This window comes from Hibiscus syriacus, unplaced genomic scaffold (genome assembly GCF_006381635.1).
Source record: "Hibiscus syriacus cultivar Baekdansim isolate YM2019G1 unplaced genomic scaffold, ASM638163v2 tig00112536_pilon, whole genome shotgun sequence".
NCBI lineage: Eukaryota > Viridiplantae > Streptophyta > Magnoliopsida > Malvales > Malvaceae > Hibiscus > Hibiscus syriacus.
In genome coordinates, this window is record NW_024063361.1 from 90493 (window position 1) to 110620 (window position 20128).

Consider the following 20128-nt stretch of genomic DNA (forward strand, 5'->3'; position numbering starts at 1 on the left):
CCTCTTTAATCATATATTATCGTACCTTAGACATCCATATAAAAGAGCCATTGTGCGTGAACACAACAATTAAAATTAAAATCTTCTCGACTTTTCTTTTAACATCATCAACATTGAAGAGTCAGAAAATTAAATTCTTGAATTGTTTCATTGTTGAGAATTAGCTGAAAATCTAATTGTCAAAGTGTTCATAGCCGTGAATTAAATTTCTGGGAATTTGATTGTTGTTTTCCTGTTGGAGATATGACGCTAGAGACTTTACCGGGGAGTTCGGGGTATCTGGATTTGTTTCCAGAGAGAAGAATGTCATATTTCAGTAATCCTTATGTTCTTGGACTTACTGTGATTGCTGGAATTGGTGGCTTGCTCTTTGGCTATGACACAGGTATCAGATCCATTTGTATTCTTCTTTCAACCATTTTTTGTTGTTCTTCACGAAATTTACTGTTTGGCAGTTGAAAATTGAAACCAAGCTTTTTTTTAAATGTCTGGTTCATCTAATGACAGATTTTAATGTTTCAGATGATTAAACTCAATTTTGTGACTGGTTGGTTCATCTGATGATGAGAGTATTTATGTTTCAGTCGATGAAACTGAGATTTGTTATAAAACAAATTTTTGGTCTTAAATTTGAAACTCGAAGAAAGACCTACTTTTAACATGATTACATAATTGATTTTCATTTAATTGCTCAATTCAAATGAGTTTTTGTAACTTGAAAATCCCTTAAACTGTTAATTTTGCTCAGGGCTTCTGCATTATGTTATCTGGATTTTTTTTAAGCAGTATCAGAAATTCAACTGGACAAAACAGGAACACACAATTGTCTTCATTTTTTCTTCTGTTCCAATTATTAATTTTCTTTTACAATTTTTTTTTTGCCAAGAAAAAATTCTCATTTGGAAATGATAATTATTGCAGGTGTAATATCAGGGGCCCTTCTTTACATAAAAGATGACTTTGAGGTTGTCAATCAGAGTAGTTTCCTGCAGGTATTATCAGCGTTTACAGGTGTTTTGAAATGCTAAACTTACTTCAATCATGAAAAAAATGGAATCAAAGAAAACCTTCTTTCTTTATTGGTGTTGAGTTGATTGAATGGGAGAGGAAGAAATGATGAGAGCTGTGAGCAGATGCCCATGGCCAACATCGTTGGATCTTGTGTGTTGTGTTAATCAAACTCTTTAGGGAATATTATCCTCCAAGGATCCTTCTAATACATGGAACTCTTGGGAAAAAAATTTGTAACGTACCCTTTTTTGGCACATACACATGTTACAGTTACACTCGAGTCTGATTAACATAGCTTGTGTGTGAATGCAGCTGTTAGCATTTAGTTCATGGGGTAGGCGACCCTAATCCCCGACAAAAATGGGTGAATTTTGTGTTTGCAAAATGTCCAGAAGGAGAGCAATTGGGGGGGGGTTAGAGGGATTATAGTTGACGGGGATCTCATGTGCACATGCAGCCGCTAGCTTTTAGTTGATCAGGATAGGCGATTCTAATCCTGGCAAAAAAAAGCAAACCTTGTGTTTGCAAAAGGTGCAGAAGGGGAGAAATTGGGGCAATGGGAGGGCTTTTGGATCCCATTGCCCCTAAACTCGAGAGCTGGTGTGTAGATGCAGTTGCTAGCTTTTAGTTTATTGGGATAGGCAATCATAATCCCTGGTAAAAATAGGCAAAATGTGCGGAAGGGGAACAATTGGGTGATTTGGAGGGTTTATAGTTCCACTGGCCCTTAAACTTGGTATCTTATATAACTCTTATTATTAATTAACATGCGAATAATTTGTTGATTTTGAATCTTTCCATTATTGGAATTATTCTGATGCTTTTGTCTGGCAGGAAACTATTGTCAGCATGGCCTTGGTAGGTGCAATGATTGGAGCTGCATCTGGAGGTTGGATTAACGATGCTTATGGGCGTAAGAAGGCTACACTTCTTGCGGATGTTGTCTTTACAGCTGGAGCCATTGTCATGGCCGCTGCACCTGATCCGTATGTGCTGATATTGGGGCGATTTTTAGTTGGCCTAGGTGTGGGTATAGCATCTGTGACCGCTCCCGTGTATATTGCCGAAGCATCACCCTCAGAAGTAAGGGGAGGGTTAGTTAGCACAAATGTGCTCATGATAACCGGTGGACAGTTTCTTTCCTACCTTGTAAATCTTGCTTTTACAGAGGTCAGTTTGTCTTCCTTTTACTACTTCATTTGGTTCATCTGCTTGAACCGATATTTATATATATGAACATTATGTGTAACATTTATGATACCGTTAAAATGTTAATGTATTCTACATTTATGAAAAAAAACATATTTTTTTATAAAAAGTAGGATTTCCCCATTTTTCTTTTAGAAAAACGGTTTTCTATCAGTGCTAGCAGAAAATAATTCCCCATTTACCTTCCTTGGACACGTTTGCTTTAGAAGTTCAACATTCACAAGGTTCGTGGTGAAATAAGCTAATAAATGGTTCAATTAACAAGTTATAGCCAAATAACCAGTAAATGGACATATGTAGATGTTGCACTCGATGTGATGGTTCAAATGATATAGATAGCGACATTCGTCTTATTATGATAGGATTCAAGGTTGGAAATGAAGGTCTTCATATATTTAACCTGAAGATAGAATGTTATACGGGGTTTGCGTATAATTGATTTTGGACGTAAACATCAGTGACGGAACTCACTCGTTCTTTTCTGCTAGTTTAGGTTATGCATGTGCAGCCATATTTTCAGCATGTTGAATTTTACCTAATAAACTAAAAATTCTTCATGGCACTCTGGTTCTCAACTGTGATGCAATGTACAGTAAATATTTTCCATGTTCTGTAAAATGTGTGCTGATGAACTGAAAATAGGAAGTTAAAAGTTTGTTCTGGAGCTATGTTATCCTCCTTCCGAATCCGTTATTCTTTTATATTGGCTTATAGTAAATTTCAAGGCTATTGGGGTTAAGCTTGTTGTGTTTCCTGCCCATAGAGACCTGTGATTTTATAAAACAAATTGAAGCATTTCAAGAGAGATGAGCGTTTGGTTCTGTTAGCATAACTAGTAGAAATCATATCTGTTTAAACATGTGGCTTTATAAAACAAATTGAAGTAATGTAAGATAAATAAGTGTATGATTCTGTTAGCATAACTAGTTGCAATCATATCCATTTCTGTTAGCATTGTAAGAGAAATAAGCATACGATTCTGCTAGCATAGCTAGTCGAAATCATCTGTTTAAATCTGGATACATGATTTTGAGATATTTATGTTATTAGAGGCGAGAGAAGCATATGAATCGGTGAAGGACGGGTTTGGACTTAGTTTTGAGGTCTTTATGCAGTCCAAATGTTTACGAGTACTTCTACTAGCCGTCTAAAATATTGTTGCACAAACAGGTTCCAGGAACTTGGAGATGGATGCTTGGAGTTTCAGGCATACCTGCTGTCATCCAGTTCTTCCTTATGCTGTGTTTGCCTGAGTCTCCGCGATGGCTTTTCATGAAGGTACATCTCTTACTTTTGGGGAAATTTCTTTGTGGATCTCGCATATTCCTTTAATGAACCATCTTGTCATATTGTACAGAACGAGAAAGATAAAGCCATAGACGTGCTTTCTAAAATTTATGACATTGCTCGATTAGAGGATGAAGTGAATCACCTTTCTGCTGCAGAAGAAGAAGAGCTTCAAAGAAAACAAACCGTAAAATACTTGGATGTTTTTAGAACAAAAGAAATTAGACTCGCCTTTCTGGCCGGGGCAGGACTTCAGGTAACTCTAACATCAACATCCCTTTGGAACTGGAAAATTGCATCATTTTCGAGATGTCACTTTGTCTAATTCCGGATGCACTTAACATGACTCGTGGCCTTATATATGTCTTTCAACATGAAATTTACTCGGAGTTATTTAAGAATATTACCATGATTACAACTCGCATAACTTTTTTTGTGACATAGAAACTGTGATTATATGCAGGCTTTTCAGCAGTTCACTGGCATCAATACCGTGATGTACTATAGTCCGACAATTGTCCAGATGGCTGGCTTCAGTTCCAATCAGCTCGCTCTTCTACTGTCACTCATAATCGCTGCCATGAATGCAGCAGGAACTGTTGTAGGCATTTACCTTATCGATCATTTCGGAAGGAAGAAGCTGGCTCTTTCGAGCTTATCTGGTGTCATTGTGTCCCTTGTCATCCTTGCCTGGGCTTTCTTCGCCGAAACACCTGGTTCCTCTAATGGAATTTATGGATGGCTGGCAGTCATTGGATTAGCTCTTTACATTGCATTCTTCGCACCTGGAATGGGGCCTGTTCCATGGACTGTGAACTCGGAGATATACCCGGAGCAATACCGAGGGATATGCGGGGGCATGTCGGCTACCGTTAATTGGATTTCGAATTTGATTGTGGCCCAGACATTTCTTACAGTCGCTGAAGCTGTAGGAACTGGCGTTACTTTCTTGATCCTAGCTAGCATAGCTTTGGTGGCAGTTGTTTTTGTGAGTGTGTATGTGCCGGAGACGAAGGGATTGACGTTCGTTGAAGTGGAACAGATATGGAAAGAAAGGGCTTATGGCAGCGGTTGCAACACACAGAGCCTTCTCGAGCAAGGAAACCAATCCTCCTAGTTGGTATGTTGTCCAGAAGGCTTCATCTTTCTACGCAAAAGGAGATGGTTTACTGCATTTTGGCTTGCATGTAAGTTGCATCTTTTCCCAATGGGACGCCTTTGACGTCGTCCTGAACTCGAACCGTGATCCTTGTATATGTGCTTAGCTTGTGTTGCAAGTAAAATTGGATGCAGGCTGCAATAAATATGGATGTAGCTGGTTTGGTTTATTGAAGATTTAACTAAATTAAAAGTATTTAACAGAAATCAACAGCAACAAACAGCTAATGAATTCGCACAACCATTCATTGCCCGAGAGTTTTACCGAAAACAACAATGGACTGGCATGAACACATACTTGGGAATAACACTGTACATCAGTCTCATTCCAAGAAAATACCATCTTAAAAGCAGAAGAGAACCACAAGCACTACCAAGGGCTTCCCACTGCATATCACACAATACGATGCAAAAGATTGATAATGTTATATAACCGTCAGAACACCATTAGAACATCCATATGATGTATTAAATTAATGCCTTGGACTCGTTCAAAGTTTCGTTTGAGCTTTCAAAAAATTTTAGGATATTTTTCGATGAAACGGACATTGGATTCACGTTCACGAGGTAAAAAAGGATTGAACTGGAAATTTTGGAGTCCAGCGGTCGTCAGCGACGATGTTCGGTTGTGATCGATGACAACAACTAACAATGACCGTTGACAATGATAAGTGATTGCCAACGATGGAAACTTTGATTGGATTCATGGATAACTGATATTTTATGTAAAGTTTAAGTGTTAAATTAGTTTTTTCCTCTAAAGTTCAGGATCAAATTAATATTTTATCTAAAATTTAAAAGTCAAGTTAAAATTTACCAAAAAACTAGCAAGAGTTAACCATCCAGTGAGCAAAATATAAAGAACATATAACATAAATGACCAAAATATTTTTTTTTTCAAATTGGTGATTAAAATAAGATAGAACGAAAAAACAAAGCATCAGAAATGTAATTTATCCTATTTCTAATACTATATAGTAAAATTTGGATTGAATTGGAATGTTGGTGTTTAGAAAAAGGTTTTGTAATCAAGTAATAACTATTTTTTAATTTAATAGGAGATTATTTTTAAATTTAACATATAATTTTGGAATAATACCTGGTATATTTTATTTTTAAAATTGTAATCATTACACCATTCTAACATTTTTGCTATAATAGATTTGATTTTTCTAATGAATATTATATGATAATATTTACTTGTCCAAAGTAAAAAAAAAGGTCAATATACAAAATATACATGAAATCATGAAACAATTAACTCATTCATTGCATGAATATATAAATTAATACTTAATAATAATTCATATATTATATAAACTTTAAATATTTATACATTCATTCATCTTTTTTTTTCTTGTCATGTAATAATAATAGCATGAAGCTAACAATAATAAATTGTAAACATTTGTATGCACCACAAGACCTATTCCCTTGCTTAACTGAATGGCGACTGAGAACTCAAAAAGACATAGGCCCCGGAGCTCGAAAACCGGCAACGGCGAGATCATATCAGTGACGTTAAACAGTTCTACACATCAATGTTTTATAGGAAGAAAAACCCGGAAAGAAATAAATATATAACACGTTAGATATTTTGCGATCCGATGGGAATTGTCGTAGTCAGAATGAAAACGAACAGTGCGCGCGTAAGTCGCGGGAATTTCGATCAATGGTGAAGAACCAGGTTTCTGTATCTGATGCCGGCGCTTGTGCCTTTGCCAGACGTTGGAGAGCCTTAACGACGATGCTCATGTTTGGACGGAACTCAGATTCGTACTGTATACACAATGCTGCCATCGACGTTAAAAAAGTAACGGAAACCGTTATATGGTAGTTCGATTTGCCTCGACGTGTCTTTGAGAGTTATAGAACTAAACTTGTGCAATAAAAAGATGAAAATACCTTGGCAACTGCTTTTGGAGGGTACTCTCCCTTCAGTTTTGGATCTACGCATTGTGTAACTTTGACTTCACTTATTCATGGAGTAGCCTAAATGGAGGAAAGAAATGTCGAAGACTTAATCATATATGATGATGAGTACTCGATCTGATACATATATTCAAACATTCATAGTGGATATGAAGATAAACATCTTGTATCTGGAGTATATTTATATCAAACTTGATAAGGAAAAGGGTTACGATGGACCGAAGGAAGAGGAAGCGATAAGCTCACCCATGTAACGAGATTAACCTTACCACCAACCCACGCCAAGAAATAAAACAGAGGATTATGCAAACACCTCAAAAATTAAACGACACCAAGGATAAGAAATGGATCAATAGACATTTGCAGAAGAAATCAAAAGATAAATGACAAATTGAGAAAAGAATTACCTGGCTCCTTTTCATTGCAAATTAAAAGGGAAAATCTCCCTCTTTCTCTTTCCGATGGTTTGTTTTGATTTTTGTGTCGGAACGAAAGAGAGAGAGATAGATGGACAGAAATCGGAAGATTTCGATAGTTGGAGCCTTATTTGGAGAATAGCGCGGAAAAATACAAATGAATGGAATATTTCTACTAAATCAAAAAAAAAGGAACATTTATATTTTTAAATATTTTCTTTCCTTTTTCAGTTTCTATCATAATAATTGGTAAATATTTATACCACTTTTATTTTAATAGAAATTGGGATAATTTTCATTTTGTCTCAAATTAATAATGTTGTCTTTCATTTTTTAATTTACTTTTTAAACTGTCGGGATGGTAAATAAAAATCAACATTAATTATTACAATGTTCATATTTATCCAAGTGATCAGTTTAATTCTATTCTTTTTAATACTTTTGATTTTTTGTTAAAAAATAGGGTAAACTACATGGGTTGACCACCGATGTTTCAATTTGATCAAACATGCCACCCAATTATTTAAATGGTTCAATCAAACCACTTAACCAAGAGAATGACTCTCAATCAACTTTTTTGTGTAATTATATATTTTGTCTTTGTTACTTACATAAGATGCCAATTTGGTCATTAAATTCAATAAATTTAATCCTTTATTTTTGTTTTAGTTTATTAAATATATTTTATATAAAATATATTTAATAATATGAAACATTGGGTATGTAAATGCTTCGACCTCACCAGAAATATGGAACACATTGATGAATCATTGAAACTGATCTTATTATTTCAATCTTTCTTTCCTTTTTCTCATGTTTAAACATTGGGTTTCTTCTTTACGCTGTGGTAAGTTAAAGCTGTTAGTATTTTTTTTTGTTTGGTTTCCGAGAAAACCGTAGGAAATGCAGAAAAAAGGGAATTTTGCAAAGACACAATTTTATTATTTCAATCTTTCTTTCCTTTTTCTCATGTTTAAACATTGGGTTTCTTCTTTACGCTGTGGTAAGTTAAAGCTGTTATTATTTTTTTTAGTAACATATCATGTTTAAAACGTGATATGTTACTCAAGATGATGACATTGAATGTGTCAAATCATCTAAGATTTTGATGTGGTATGTGTCATATCAATAATTAAACACTAATGAAAATATTACATTAACAATATGTGTTGATCACTACTCAATTAATTTTCGTTCAATAAGGACTATTTTGACTAAAAATTAAAATATTAAAGAAAAAATAATCTAAAAAAATCATTCACTAAAATAACAATTTGAATAAATATTGAAGCTAATTTTAACACTGTACTTTTTTTAAATTTACTTACTTTCTATTAACATGTCATCATATTTATGAAGAAATTCATTTAATAAAAAGTTAAATATTATTATTTTAATAATTAAAAATAAAATATTTTTATTAATATAGAACTATTACATAATCAGCTTTAGACACTTGATAGTTCTAAATTATTGATTTAACAAGTGATATGTGACACATCATCACTTTAGATATATGATATGTGCCATGTCATCACCATAAAAATGTGATAATGCAATGACAACCGTTTAAATATTGGGAATGTGATGTATCATCATTTTAAATACATAACATGTGTTATGTCATTACTTATGTATAAACAATAATACAACATCAACACTTTGGGTACATAAGACTTATCATATTAGCAACAAGCATTGGATGTTAGTCAATTGATGGTTTATATCAATTCATGAGTTATTTTGATTCAAAATAAAATGTTTAAGACTAAGATTCTTTGAAAAAATAAAATAAAATGATTATTCAATTAAATGTTACTGATAAATTTTAATATTATATACCATCCAAACATATAAAAGTACATGTAAGTAATTTTAAGAAGAAAAAAATGAGATAAATGAAGTGTATATATATATATATAGGCATGACTTAAGTTATTAAGCATTTTAAATTATTTTGTTGTGGATACAATTATAATTATTAATTTAACGGTTATGACAAAAATCGTATGAGTTTAATGATTATGTGTTCATTATATAGTAAAGATTCAAATGCATCATTGTTTCTTAAATTATACGATTGTATCGAGTTGCTTTCTAATTTTAATTTTTATCGTTTTGTCCACTTAAATCTAAATCCTTACTTCGTTTGTAGCAAATCGTTAATTCCGTTAAAAAGAGTAAGAGTAAATTATATATTTAGTCAATCAATTATTCATATTATTTTGTTTTGATTATCTAACTATTTGTCTTAAATTATCACTAAACTTAAAATTTTTATTCTATTTTAATCCACCGCAATTCCATTTTGTTCCTTTTCTCTTCCTACAATTCTTTCTCTTCCTTTTGAAAAAATGAACTATGTCGTTGGTTCACTGGCTGCTGGTATGGATGTCGGATCCTTACCTTTTGACTCATTAATTTAATATCACATATCATTTTTTTTAGCATGAATCAACTTACTTCAATGATTAAATGAATCATTGTTGTTCTTAAATGTCACAGGTTCAAGCACCAGCGATTGTAGCAGGGTGATTGAGCGTCCATTTTCACATGGTTAAGAGTGTTTAGAACAAATAATACTTTATAATCAACTTAACTTAATTAAAAAAACATATCATTCTCTTTACGGTATTTAATCGTGTGGTGCCTATTTGCAATAAAATTAAATAGTTCAATACTCATGTTGTTACTTTTAAAAGGTCAATGATCAAAAGATTATTTATAGACAATTTAATGAGATTTTTTGTAACTTTATTCAGTCATCCATTTGTTATTTAGTTTCTGTATTGACCACCCAATTATTATTTATTTTGAATCATACTTTATGTTTTATTTTGTTTGTGTTTTGGCCACTCATCTTTAAAAAATTAGAGGTGGAGTTGACGTAACATTATAAGATAATATCACGTCATGATTGAAGAATAATTAAAAAGATGTCATATTAACATCATTCTTAATTTTTTAATAGTAGGTGGTCAAAATAGAACTAAATCGTAAGATCGATTATGTTTTTGAAAAAAATAATAGTTAAGTGGCCAAAATATAAATTAAATAATACGTGGGGTGACCCAATAGTTAGTTTACCCTAAATTAAAAATATGTATGAATTATATTAAGAAAATTATATTAGTCCAATTAATATACTTTTTCCTTGATTTAATCCATATATATATAATTGTTATTATATTTTTATATTAAAAATATATATGGACTATTTTAGATAAAAAAAATTATTATGTTTCCATTGGTCCGATCTTCAAAATTCTTCTCGCTGTATAAGATATAATTAACTATGTGCATAATAATTTAAAGAAAAATAATAAAATTAATTTGATGTGTCCACGTGTTTTTATATATCAAGATCAGTGCATGTTATAGGTTAGAATTCAACTTGTAGACTCAGTACATAAATACCAAATTTTATCGACAAGTGAATACATATAAAAAGGATTTTGAAGAAATTTAATATGAATTTAACGTATTCTTCGTGTGCCCAAATCAGTGTAAGATTATGCGATGTCAATAAAGATATATAAATTTTGCTTTCAAGGAGAGGATAATCTTTGGGTCTAGAAGTATTATATTTTAGTTGGTCCAAAAGTATTTAAGATCGGATTACGAAAATTCACATATTATACGTGACGTTATTGTGAGAAGAATAAATACGTATTGTATTCTCTTTTTTAATCGAGTTTTTGTCTTATTTAATTTTTGTGATAAAATTTTTAATAAGATAATATGTTATGTCTATGCATATTAAATTTTAACATACTCATATTATTCACTAAATTTATTCCACTAAAAATTTTTAATAAGATTTTAACGAGTTAAATATTCTATTGATGGACACTTGAAGAATGTTACAAGTCAATTCATTAAATGGAGGTCTATATTCATTTCCTTTAACTCTTATATTTCATCTTCACCTTCCATATTCATTTTATAGTGACTTTTGAGATTCATATTCGAACTTACAAAAAATAAGAAAAAACAAACGATAAAAGATTATTCTTCCCTCCCACATAATGTTCTTCTGTAGTTATATTATTCTTGCTATATATTTCATAGCTTTATAAAATGACATGAATAACACAAAATCAAGTTAACGGCTAAAAGGATGAATGTTATCCTAAGAGATTTTCTACTCGAGCACCAATATCTATAGATGTATTTGAGCGATAATTGTCAAAGTGTTAATAATAATTATATATATTTTTTAATAATTCTATTGTTACTTTGATTATTTGAAATACAGGTAAATTACATTGTTTCTCCACGAAATTACATTATTCCTCTTTGAATTTTTCTCTCTTATTTTTTCATTGTACTTTCAATTTTCCTAATTTGTACATTAAATTTACAAATTAAATCATTTTACTTACTCTGTCGTTAACTTTTTAATTGTGTTATGACAAGACTTTTGAAAAATTCAAATATACATCAAAACGACGTCGTTTCGAATCCTATTCTTTCCTCCATTTTCTCTACTTTGCAAGACGAGTTAAATTAAAGCTAGTATTTATAAATTGTAAAAAAAAAAACTAACATTTATAAACATAGCAACCATTTCTTAATACAAACTGAAAGTTCACAAGAAATAACCAAAAAAAAAATAGTTGATCTTACACTTATCAACATTTCTGTCTACGAAACTTGTACAACAAAACCACATTCAAAGCACTGTGTCACTAACAGGAGCAAATGTAGTCACAAAACCGATCTGAAGTATGCCTCTACGGGGATCACGGCGGCAACGATAAGCGCGACCTATGCAGAAACTGGAGTTTTCCCTGCCGGAGCTTTTGTCTGATATTGTTCCTTGAAAGCCAACATCTTATTTAATGCGCCGATATAAGCCTTTACACTGGAAACGACGACATCCATTCCTGCCCCTGTTCCACTGGCACAAAAGGAGATCGATCTTATACAATGAATTTCGGGTGAGTGAGTGGTAAAAATATTGAATGGAAAAGTGAGTGAGAAAGCATACCTAAATGTTCGATGGACGGCTTCACCAGTCAAAGCATGAGTTGACACGTGACTTTTTTCGGCACGGATTAGAACACGAGTGGTGGCTATAGCATCAATGCCTTCTGTAACAGCATTCATGGAGTACTCGAGAAGTGTAACTGGTTCCTGCAAAATGAAGGAATAAACGTTGAAGGATTGCTAAAAATTCTTAGCAAACGAAGGAAAACTTAAAATCTCCGGTATCAAACCTTTGTAATGAGATCAATGGCTTTATAAGCTGAATCCACCGGACCAGTTCCAACCGAGCACGCAACATGCTCCGCCCCGGAAGCATCGATGAGTTGAACAGTGGCAGTAGAAAGGCCAAGAGTTCCACAAGTAACCTGCATTTGATATTTTCCATTTATATATAATGCTCTCTCTTATAATCATGTCTGTTAATGATTTATGGATTATGCATACATAAACTTATATCTACATATTCAAATTAAAGCAAAGGCACAAGACATATAGTTTAAAGCAACACAACCACAATAATGTTCTACATAATATCGCAATCCGAAATAACAAACTAATGAAGTGTACACCCACGATACCGTGAAATATCTGTCGCACATTCCAGTAACTATGGTTCAAAACTATCTCTAGTTACCTGCAGATCATCAAGCTTCCAAACAACTTCCGGTTGAAAAACTTCGTCTGAAACCAACGCTATTAGATCAGCATCGGTGACTCTCTGTAACACCAGCGAGTGAAAACACATCATCATCATAAACAAACAACAGAAATCAGTAAAGAATTTTGTTCACCTTCTTTTGTTCAGCTACTGCTTTGAAGAGCCAGAATATGTTGATGAGCTGTTCATCGTCAAGCTCATACCCAAGCTGAGATAAACAGCAAGAACTAGGCACTTAGATGAAGCAAAGAGAGGCAATCACATCAAATTTTACAAAAGCCAAATACATACCTCTTTCAATCGGTCTCTCAAAGCATGACGTCCACTTGACCGACGAATTGCGAAAGAAACAAGAATTAAGAGAGGAATCATAAGTTTAGTAGCAAATGAAACCGTAACAATAAAAAGTGAAAGGGAAAACACCAACAAGATGAACGTGATAAATTTCATGACTGCATAGATTTAAGTTGTAGCAAAATAACAAAAGATGGAATCCATCTACATCACTTCATACACTATCTAGCACATATCAAAAGGAAAAAAATCACCACAAAAATGGTGGAAAGTTCTTGACAGCTGAAACGCCTACCTAAGTTTTCCAAGGACAATACCAGCTTCGTTGGATCGTTCAAGACCGATATCTTCAGGAGAAATAATTTCATAAGTACCTTTGTGCTTGAGCATTCCATCCTACCAAGCAGAATTGCTTTTAAATTTTTGTAAGCACACACACACACACACATATATATAAACATGCAGCAAAACAAAGAATCGAATTTGTTGCCTTGCCTTCTTTAGATCTTTCACAGGAGTGACCTTCACCAAACAGAATGACAAAAACAGATTCTTATAACCGGGCACACTTAGTTTGGGGTTAAAAGTGAGTTTGATTGAGTTAGATCTTAACTACACCATCACTAACTGTCAACAATTTCATGTAAACTATTAATGGAAGGCAAAAAAGGATAATAAGTTTAGTTTTCTTAAGATAAAACAACAAAGTCATATTGCAGCGACAAAACTAGCAAAAGAAAAACATAACAAGAGTCATTGCATTCTATTAATTTTCAACTACAATGGTAAAAACACTAGCAAATCAATCAACAAGATCAGCCGTAAAGAAAAACTTCACCGATGGACAGAAAACATTCAGAGGTTCACAACATATTTGCAGTCAAATATGCGAAAAAACTAACCTGGTGGATACCGCTTTCATGAGCAAAAGCATTGGCTCCAACAATAGCCTTATGAGGCTGTACATGTAACCCCGTGTACTCCTCTACCTAAGCAACAATAAGTCAATAATAACTACCGGAGCTAATTTAGTCGAAAGTAAGGTCGATGAATTGTAACTGAAGTTCACAAATGAATACCATTTTGCTTGTCATCACAATGTGCTGAGTATTGATTCCGGTATAAAGACCTCCTAATACATGCTCACCGCGACATTTTATCGCCATGACAACCTGGACGAACAAATGTAATAATCAAAACAATACAACAAAACATAGGTGATCTTCAAACCCATTGAGTGACCTCAGTAGTAAAAGGGAATGTCGTTCTCCCCAGAGGACTCGGTTCAAGCAGCTGCGTCACCATATAGCGCTAAAGAAAACCAGGCTTTTTCCCACATACTTCTGTGTGAATGAAACCAGAAATGCACAATCGATATAATATTGCGCAGAGCGAAATCCCACCTCCTCCAATGAAGCATTTCCGGCTCTCTCTCCAATGCCATTGATTGTTACTTCCACTTGCCTTGCACCTGCACAAGCTCCCTGAATTCATACTAGCTAACATGTAAACACAACCCAAGTATACCTCACCGTGCATCTATTAACAACAAGAAAAAAGTTACACCATACCGCTATCGTGTTTGCAGTAGAAAGCCCGAGATCATTTTGGCAGTGTGTTGAAATGACAATGTTCTCGATTCCAGGGGTGTTGGCTTTTATATCAGCAATTAACTGACCAAACTCTCTAGGCATGGTTATGCCGACAGTATCGGGTATGTTTAGAGTCGTCGCTCCGGCCTTGATCACTTCACCCAAAATCTCATACAAAAACTCTCTGTCAGATCTGGTAGGATCACAAGAAACAATAATATCAAGTAAGCAAGAGAAGAAGCAGAAATCTACTGCAAAACACCCGATAACAGAATGCAGAAAAAATGACTAAAACATGAAATACACAAATGTCTTAGAATCTAGTTGATACAATGACATGCACCCTCATTGCAGCAATTATTATGATCAAGCACATATCTTTCACCAAATTAGGCTTCAATTAAAAACACGCATAGATTTATCTTTATCTATATTTGAACTTCAACTGCTAATGGCAGTCCTCTCTGTGATTCCATTTGTTAATACAAACATATGGAAATAACCTTATCCATTGAACAACCCTTTTACATACATGTCATAAGCATAATACAGTCAGTTAGTGACAGAACACAGAAAGGACCTGTCGTGCCATGGACCACTTCTAAAAATATTAAAAATTTCTTCAATATATATGGTCCCATAAGCTTAAGATTCAAACCTGCCGGCGTCCTCGGGGCTAAACTCGATATCATTACAACCCAAACTCCTAGCAAACCGAACCATACTTCTAGCGATATCCAAAACCTCCGCCTTACTCTTCCTCAACTTATATTCCAAATGGATCCCGCTGGTGGCGATAAACGTATGAATCCTGGGCCTTTTGGCGTACTTAACCGCATCCCAAGCCGCCTTAATATCCTTCTCATTACACCGTGAAAGCCCACAAATGACAGGCACATACCCGTTTCCATCCACCGCGTTCCCAACCTCTCTAGCAATGGCCTTCACGGCTTCGAAATCGTCTTTGGAAGCGGCGGGAAATCCGGCCTCGATTATATCCACGCCGAGCCTGGCTAGTTGGCGAGCGATATCGAGCTTTTCCTTGGAAGTCAAGGTGGCGCCGGGGGATTGCTCGCCGTCGCGGAGGGTGGTGTCGAAGACGCGGACGTAGTTGGGGTCGGGGATGCGGTGGGGGACGTAGAGGGGGCGGAGGAGGAGGGAGAGGGGGTTTGGGGTTAAAGAAGAGGAAATGGGGAGCGATTTGGAAGGGAGAGGACGAAAAGATGGTGGCTTGGAAGGAGGGAACCGGAGGGAGGTTGAAGGAGGCAGGAAAATGGTGGATTTTGGGGAGGGGATAAGGAAAGGCGATAACTTTGAGGAAGTTAACAAGGAGGAAGCCATGGAGGTAAACACGGGGAGGTGAGAGAGATACAGAGAGGTGGAGAGCTTTTACAATACTGTAATGGAGAGAGACGCAGTCAGCAGAGTGACACGAGATAAGAGAGACAGATCAGTTTATGTTCTGTCTTAAAAAGGATCAAAATATCTGTTAACTGTGAGGCTCCACCAACTCCCTGCAGAGGAAGTAACCCAAATCTAATTTGTTTTCTCTCCCTTTATGGTTATGCCTAATTATTTTTAGGGTAAACTACACATTTAGTGACTAAACTATCAAGTTTTAGTACATTTTAGTACCTAAACTTTCAATTTTTTTAAATCATACCTAACATTTTATTTTTATTTCATTTTAATATTGCACCATTAAAAACTTAATGCGTTTAGTACCTAAACTATCAATTTTGGTCTATTAATACCTAAATTTTTAATATTTTTCAAAACTTAACGTTAAATTTTGAACATAGGTACTAAAACAAAAAACACTAAACTTTAGGCATGATTTTTTTTAAAAAAAATTTGAAAGCTAATATACTGAAATGGATCGAAATTGACAGCTTAGGTACTAAATGCTTAATTAACCCTTAGTTTTACAGTAAACATACAAATGGACTCCGATTATAGGGCCATACTTTATTGAATCCTTCGAATAATAAAAGTTATTAATTAGTACCCTAATTATAGGACATTATTTTGTTGAATCTCCTAACTATTAAAAGTTACAAAAATAGTTACTTGATTATTCATATGTTCCAAACTCGTTTTTTCCATTAAAAATTGATAGTCGTCTGCGCTAAACATTAACATAAAGACTAAGATACGATAAAATCATATTTTAGTGATATCTACTGACACTGTCATTATTTTGAAACAATGGCTCGACATTATAATGCTTCAAACATTGGCTCGACGACATAATATAAACAAGGAGTTACTCCACAAAATACAACTCAAACAATTTTTCAGGTCAGATTTCAACATATCACAGTCAATAAGTTAATGTCCAACTCAGGCAGTAGTTTATTTTTTAACGAAAAAGATGAATTTAGAACATATGAATAGCAGAGTGACTATTTTATAACTTTTAATAATTAAAAGACTCAACAAAATAATATTATATAATTGAGCGACCATTTTATAACTTTATCCTTATTATTAACTTTATTTATTATTTGTATTAAGAAACTGTTTTATGTCCATGTGTTATTTATGGTTATACCTAAATTGTTTTCTATTAAAGAATAATTTATTATTGATATTTAAATATAAAAAATAGTAGAAATCTTTTATTTAATTAATTTTTAAATTAAAAATTTTAATTATAATAAATTTTTTAATATAAAAATAATTAACTAAACTATACTTCGAAATATGATTTGGCGCCTAAAGAATTTTTCATTAAAAATGTGTGCTTAATGTTTCTGACGGAGCACTTTTAGGTGCATGGACAGTAAACGAGTCGAGTCAAGCTCTAATATTGCTAAATTTGACACTACTCGAAAATATTAAAATGGAGCTCGACTCAGCTTCAAAGCTTGCGAGTCTAAAATTTTTAAGCGTGAATCGAACCCTAAACCATAAATTAAAACTCAAAAAAGCACAAAAAGCTTGAAATAATAATAATAACTAAAAAAACTTGAATTTAATTTGACTGAAGCTCAAGTTATAACTCAAACATAAACCTTAAATACAATAAAATATTATATTATATTCTTTAAAAATCAATACATAAATGTTAATATTATTAATAATTTAATTTTTTTAAATAAAATTATAATATATTATTTTTTAAGCTACTCGCTAATTTTTTTGAATCTAGTATCGAATAGTTCGTTTTCACTTGTTAGGAACTCGAATTGGACTTAAACTCGAATTAAGTCTATTCAAATCGAATACTTATCGAACTTGAATCAGGTCAAACTCAAATAATTCATAATTTGTCTCGTCCCATTTACGATACTCACTATGGGCACTAAGCCCAACATTTCCCAGTCCCCCGTGACGAGCACAATACTCTCGTAATTGATGCTACAGATTGTTTTCTCTACTGTCTTTTATCCTCAAGGTTCATGTACGCATCGCAGGTCCTTAATATAGGCGAGTTTGTATGTAGTAACCTCAATTCATTTACTCACATTTATTTCTCGTCATAATACTAAATAATACTTTATAATATTTCTCTATTTATATTTTTAAGGGTTTGATCTCTTAATGTTTTATTTTAGATTAAAATAATTTTTTTAAAAGAAATTATTAATTAACCAATAATCAACACTTCTTAATGATATGATGTTATGCAATATCAATAAAAATAATACACATTCTGACATTTTATAGGCCCATACATCGTGTTAGTAATTTTTTTATTAAAATAAGTTTAATTTAATTATTTTTTATTAAATTAATTCCCATCAATCAAATGATAATAATATCATCAGATTGATTTAAAAATTAGAAGTAAAAAAATTAAAAGTTAAGAATAATAAGATTTGAGTCTAGATTTAGTAGAAGTAACCTCTGGATCAATTTATTATTTATATATATTGACACAAGAAATCTTATTTATATTATATATATTGCTTTAAAAGTGAAACTATTATTAATTTAATAATATATATATATATATATATATATATATATATATATATATATATTAATAATATACAATTTTTATATGAAAGAAGTAAAAATAAAATTTTGAAATGAATACAATAAATAAATAAATAAAATTGAATTTCAGGTGACAGTCATTTGTTCAACATGATTAATATTTATTAGCTTTTAAGTTTGTGTTTTTTAGGAGGAATAAAATTAAGAAAAAAATAATCTCAGTGACCGAAAATACCTTATAATATACGATTTTAACCAACTTTTTTGGATTTGCCAAAATGACCAACAAAATTGCAATGCGATCTTAAATTCGCAACGCGAACTCTAATTTTTCAACTCAGTTTCCAAATTCGCAACGCGATTTTGCGATAGTCCAAGTTCGCGTTGCGATTTTCCAAATTCGTTGTGATTTTCCAAATTTACGTTAGTCTAAATTCGTTGTGATAGTCCAAGTTCGCGTTGCGATAGTCGAAGTTCGCGTTGCGATTTTCCAAATTCGTTGCGATAGTCCAAGTTCACGTTGCGATTTTTCAAATTCGTTGCGGTAGTCGAAGTTCGCGTTGCGATTTTCCAAGTTCGTTAAGAATTTTCTCTAAAAAAATAGTATCCGCGCGGACGTGTCGAAGACACGTATTACCACGACCACGACCACGACCCGAGGCGGCAGCGACGGCGGTGCGCGAGAGTCCCCCTTGTTCTCTTCCACTCAACAAGGAAGTGGGAAATCTGTTGAAACGATTTTTCTCTTTAAAGTGAAAAGGTGAGATTTTGAAAACCACATCAATTTTTGAATTATCTCTTTCAATTGATTTTTAATTTAAAAACAAATACGATTTAAAAACCTTTCGTTTCGAAAAAATTCGGATTTCCTTTATGATCGAAAAAATACGATTCAAAGAGTCGCCACCAATCTTTGGTTAGGGTGTGATTGGGCACCCAAAACTGTTTGTTATTTTAAATAAAAATTAATTTTAATTAAAACAACAAATTAAGGTCCGCGTTACCAAAATCCGAGTTCGTGAGTCGGTTACGTGCGGGGAAGGATTAGCGCCCCCACAATGCCTAAATCGGTACCTAGCCGATTAATTAACATCTTTGCAATGAACTTTACAAATTCAAATTTAATTTGATTTTTAATCCCATAAAACAACAAATATGAATTTTACAATATTCAAAAGCACTCAAATAAATTAAATTAAAATTACCAAGTCGTTTTAGAAAGATAAAGAATGTTCGATTATTTACAAATATCGAGACTAGATCTTAAAAGCTATAACAACATTTTCTCGATAAATTTAAATAAACGAACATTTCCTTTTCTTTCATTCCCAAATTTTAAGTGACGAATCAATTTTTTTGTTTCACTTCCGGGATACGCTTTTAATTTAAAATAGTCAAAACGGCTCTCTAATCAGTTAAGACAAGCCGCTCAAGACAATTTTAAATTAAAAGGGTATTACCCTTAGTCCGATTATGTAATAGGTCGAATTATGCACGTGAGGGCATCATACAAATTGTACAAAAAGTGGATGTCATGCCAAAATTAATTATACAAATATATATATATATATATAATGATTATCTAATTAATGAACAATCTATGTGTACATGCCTACATATCATCATCATTCAAC

The 20128-nt window shown here is 33.1% G+C and overlaps 2 protein-coding genes across 2 annotated transcripts; one reads left to right on the forward strand and one right to left on the reverse strand.

Annotated features, from left to right (window-relative positions):
• Positions 1-89: 89 nt before the first annotated feature.
• Positions 90-14361, forward strand: LOC120181845 (inositol transporter 1-like). The gene is made up of 7 exons (XM_039186888.1): positions 90-385; positions 922-992; positions 1846-2181; positions 3391-3498; positions 3578-3763; positions 3971-4631; positions 14350-14361. Exons 1-6 carry the CDS (start codon positions 244-246, stop codon positions 4622-4624), a joined length of 1497 nt encoding a protein of 498 aa, XP_039042819.1. The 5' UTR covers positions 90-243; the 3' UTR covers positions 4625-4631; positions 14350-14361.
• LOC120181843 (2-isopropylmalate synthase 1, chloroplastic-like) lies at positions 11584-15963 on the reverse strand. The gene is made up of 12 exons (XM_039186887.1): positions 15208-15963; positions 14529-14742; positions 14361-14441; positions 14037-14129; positions 13860-13946; positions 13253-13353; positions 12955-12988; positions 12797-12871; positions 12640-12723; positions 12236-12370; positions 12007-12152; positions 11584-11916 (listed from the first exon to the last, which is right to left on the reverse strand). Exons 1-12 carry the CDS (start codon positions 15888-15890, stop codon positions 11784-11786), a joined length of 1866 nt encoding a protein of 621 aa, XP_039042818.1. The 5' UTR covers positions 15891-15963; the 3' UTR covers positions 11584-11783.
• Between the last annotated feature and the right edge of the window lie 4165 nt (positions 15964-20128).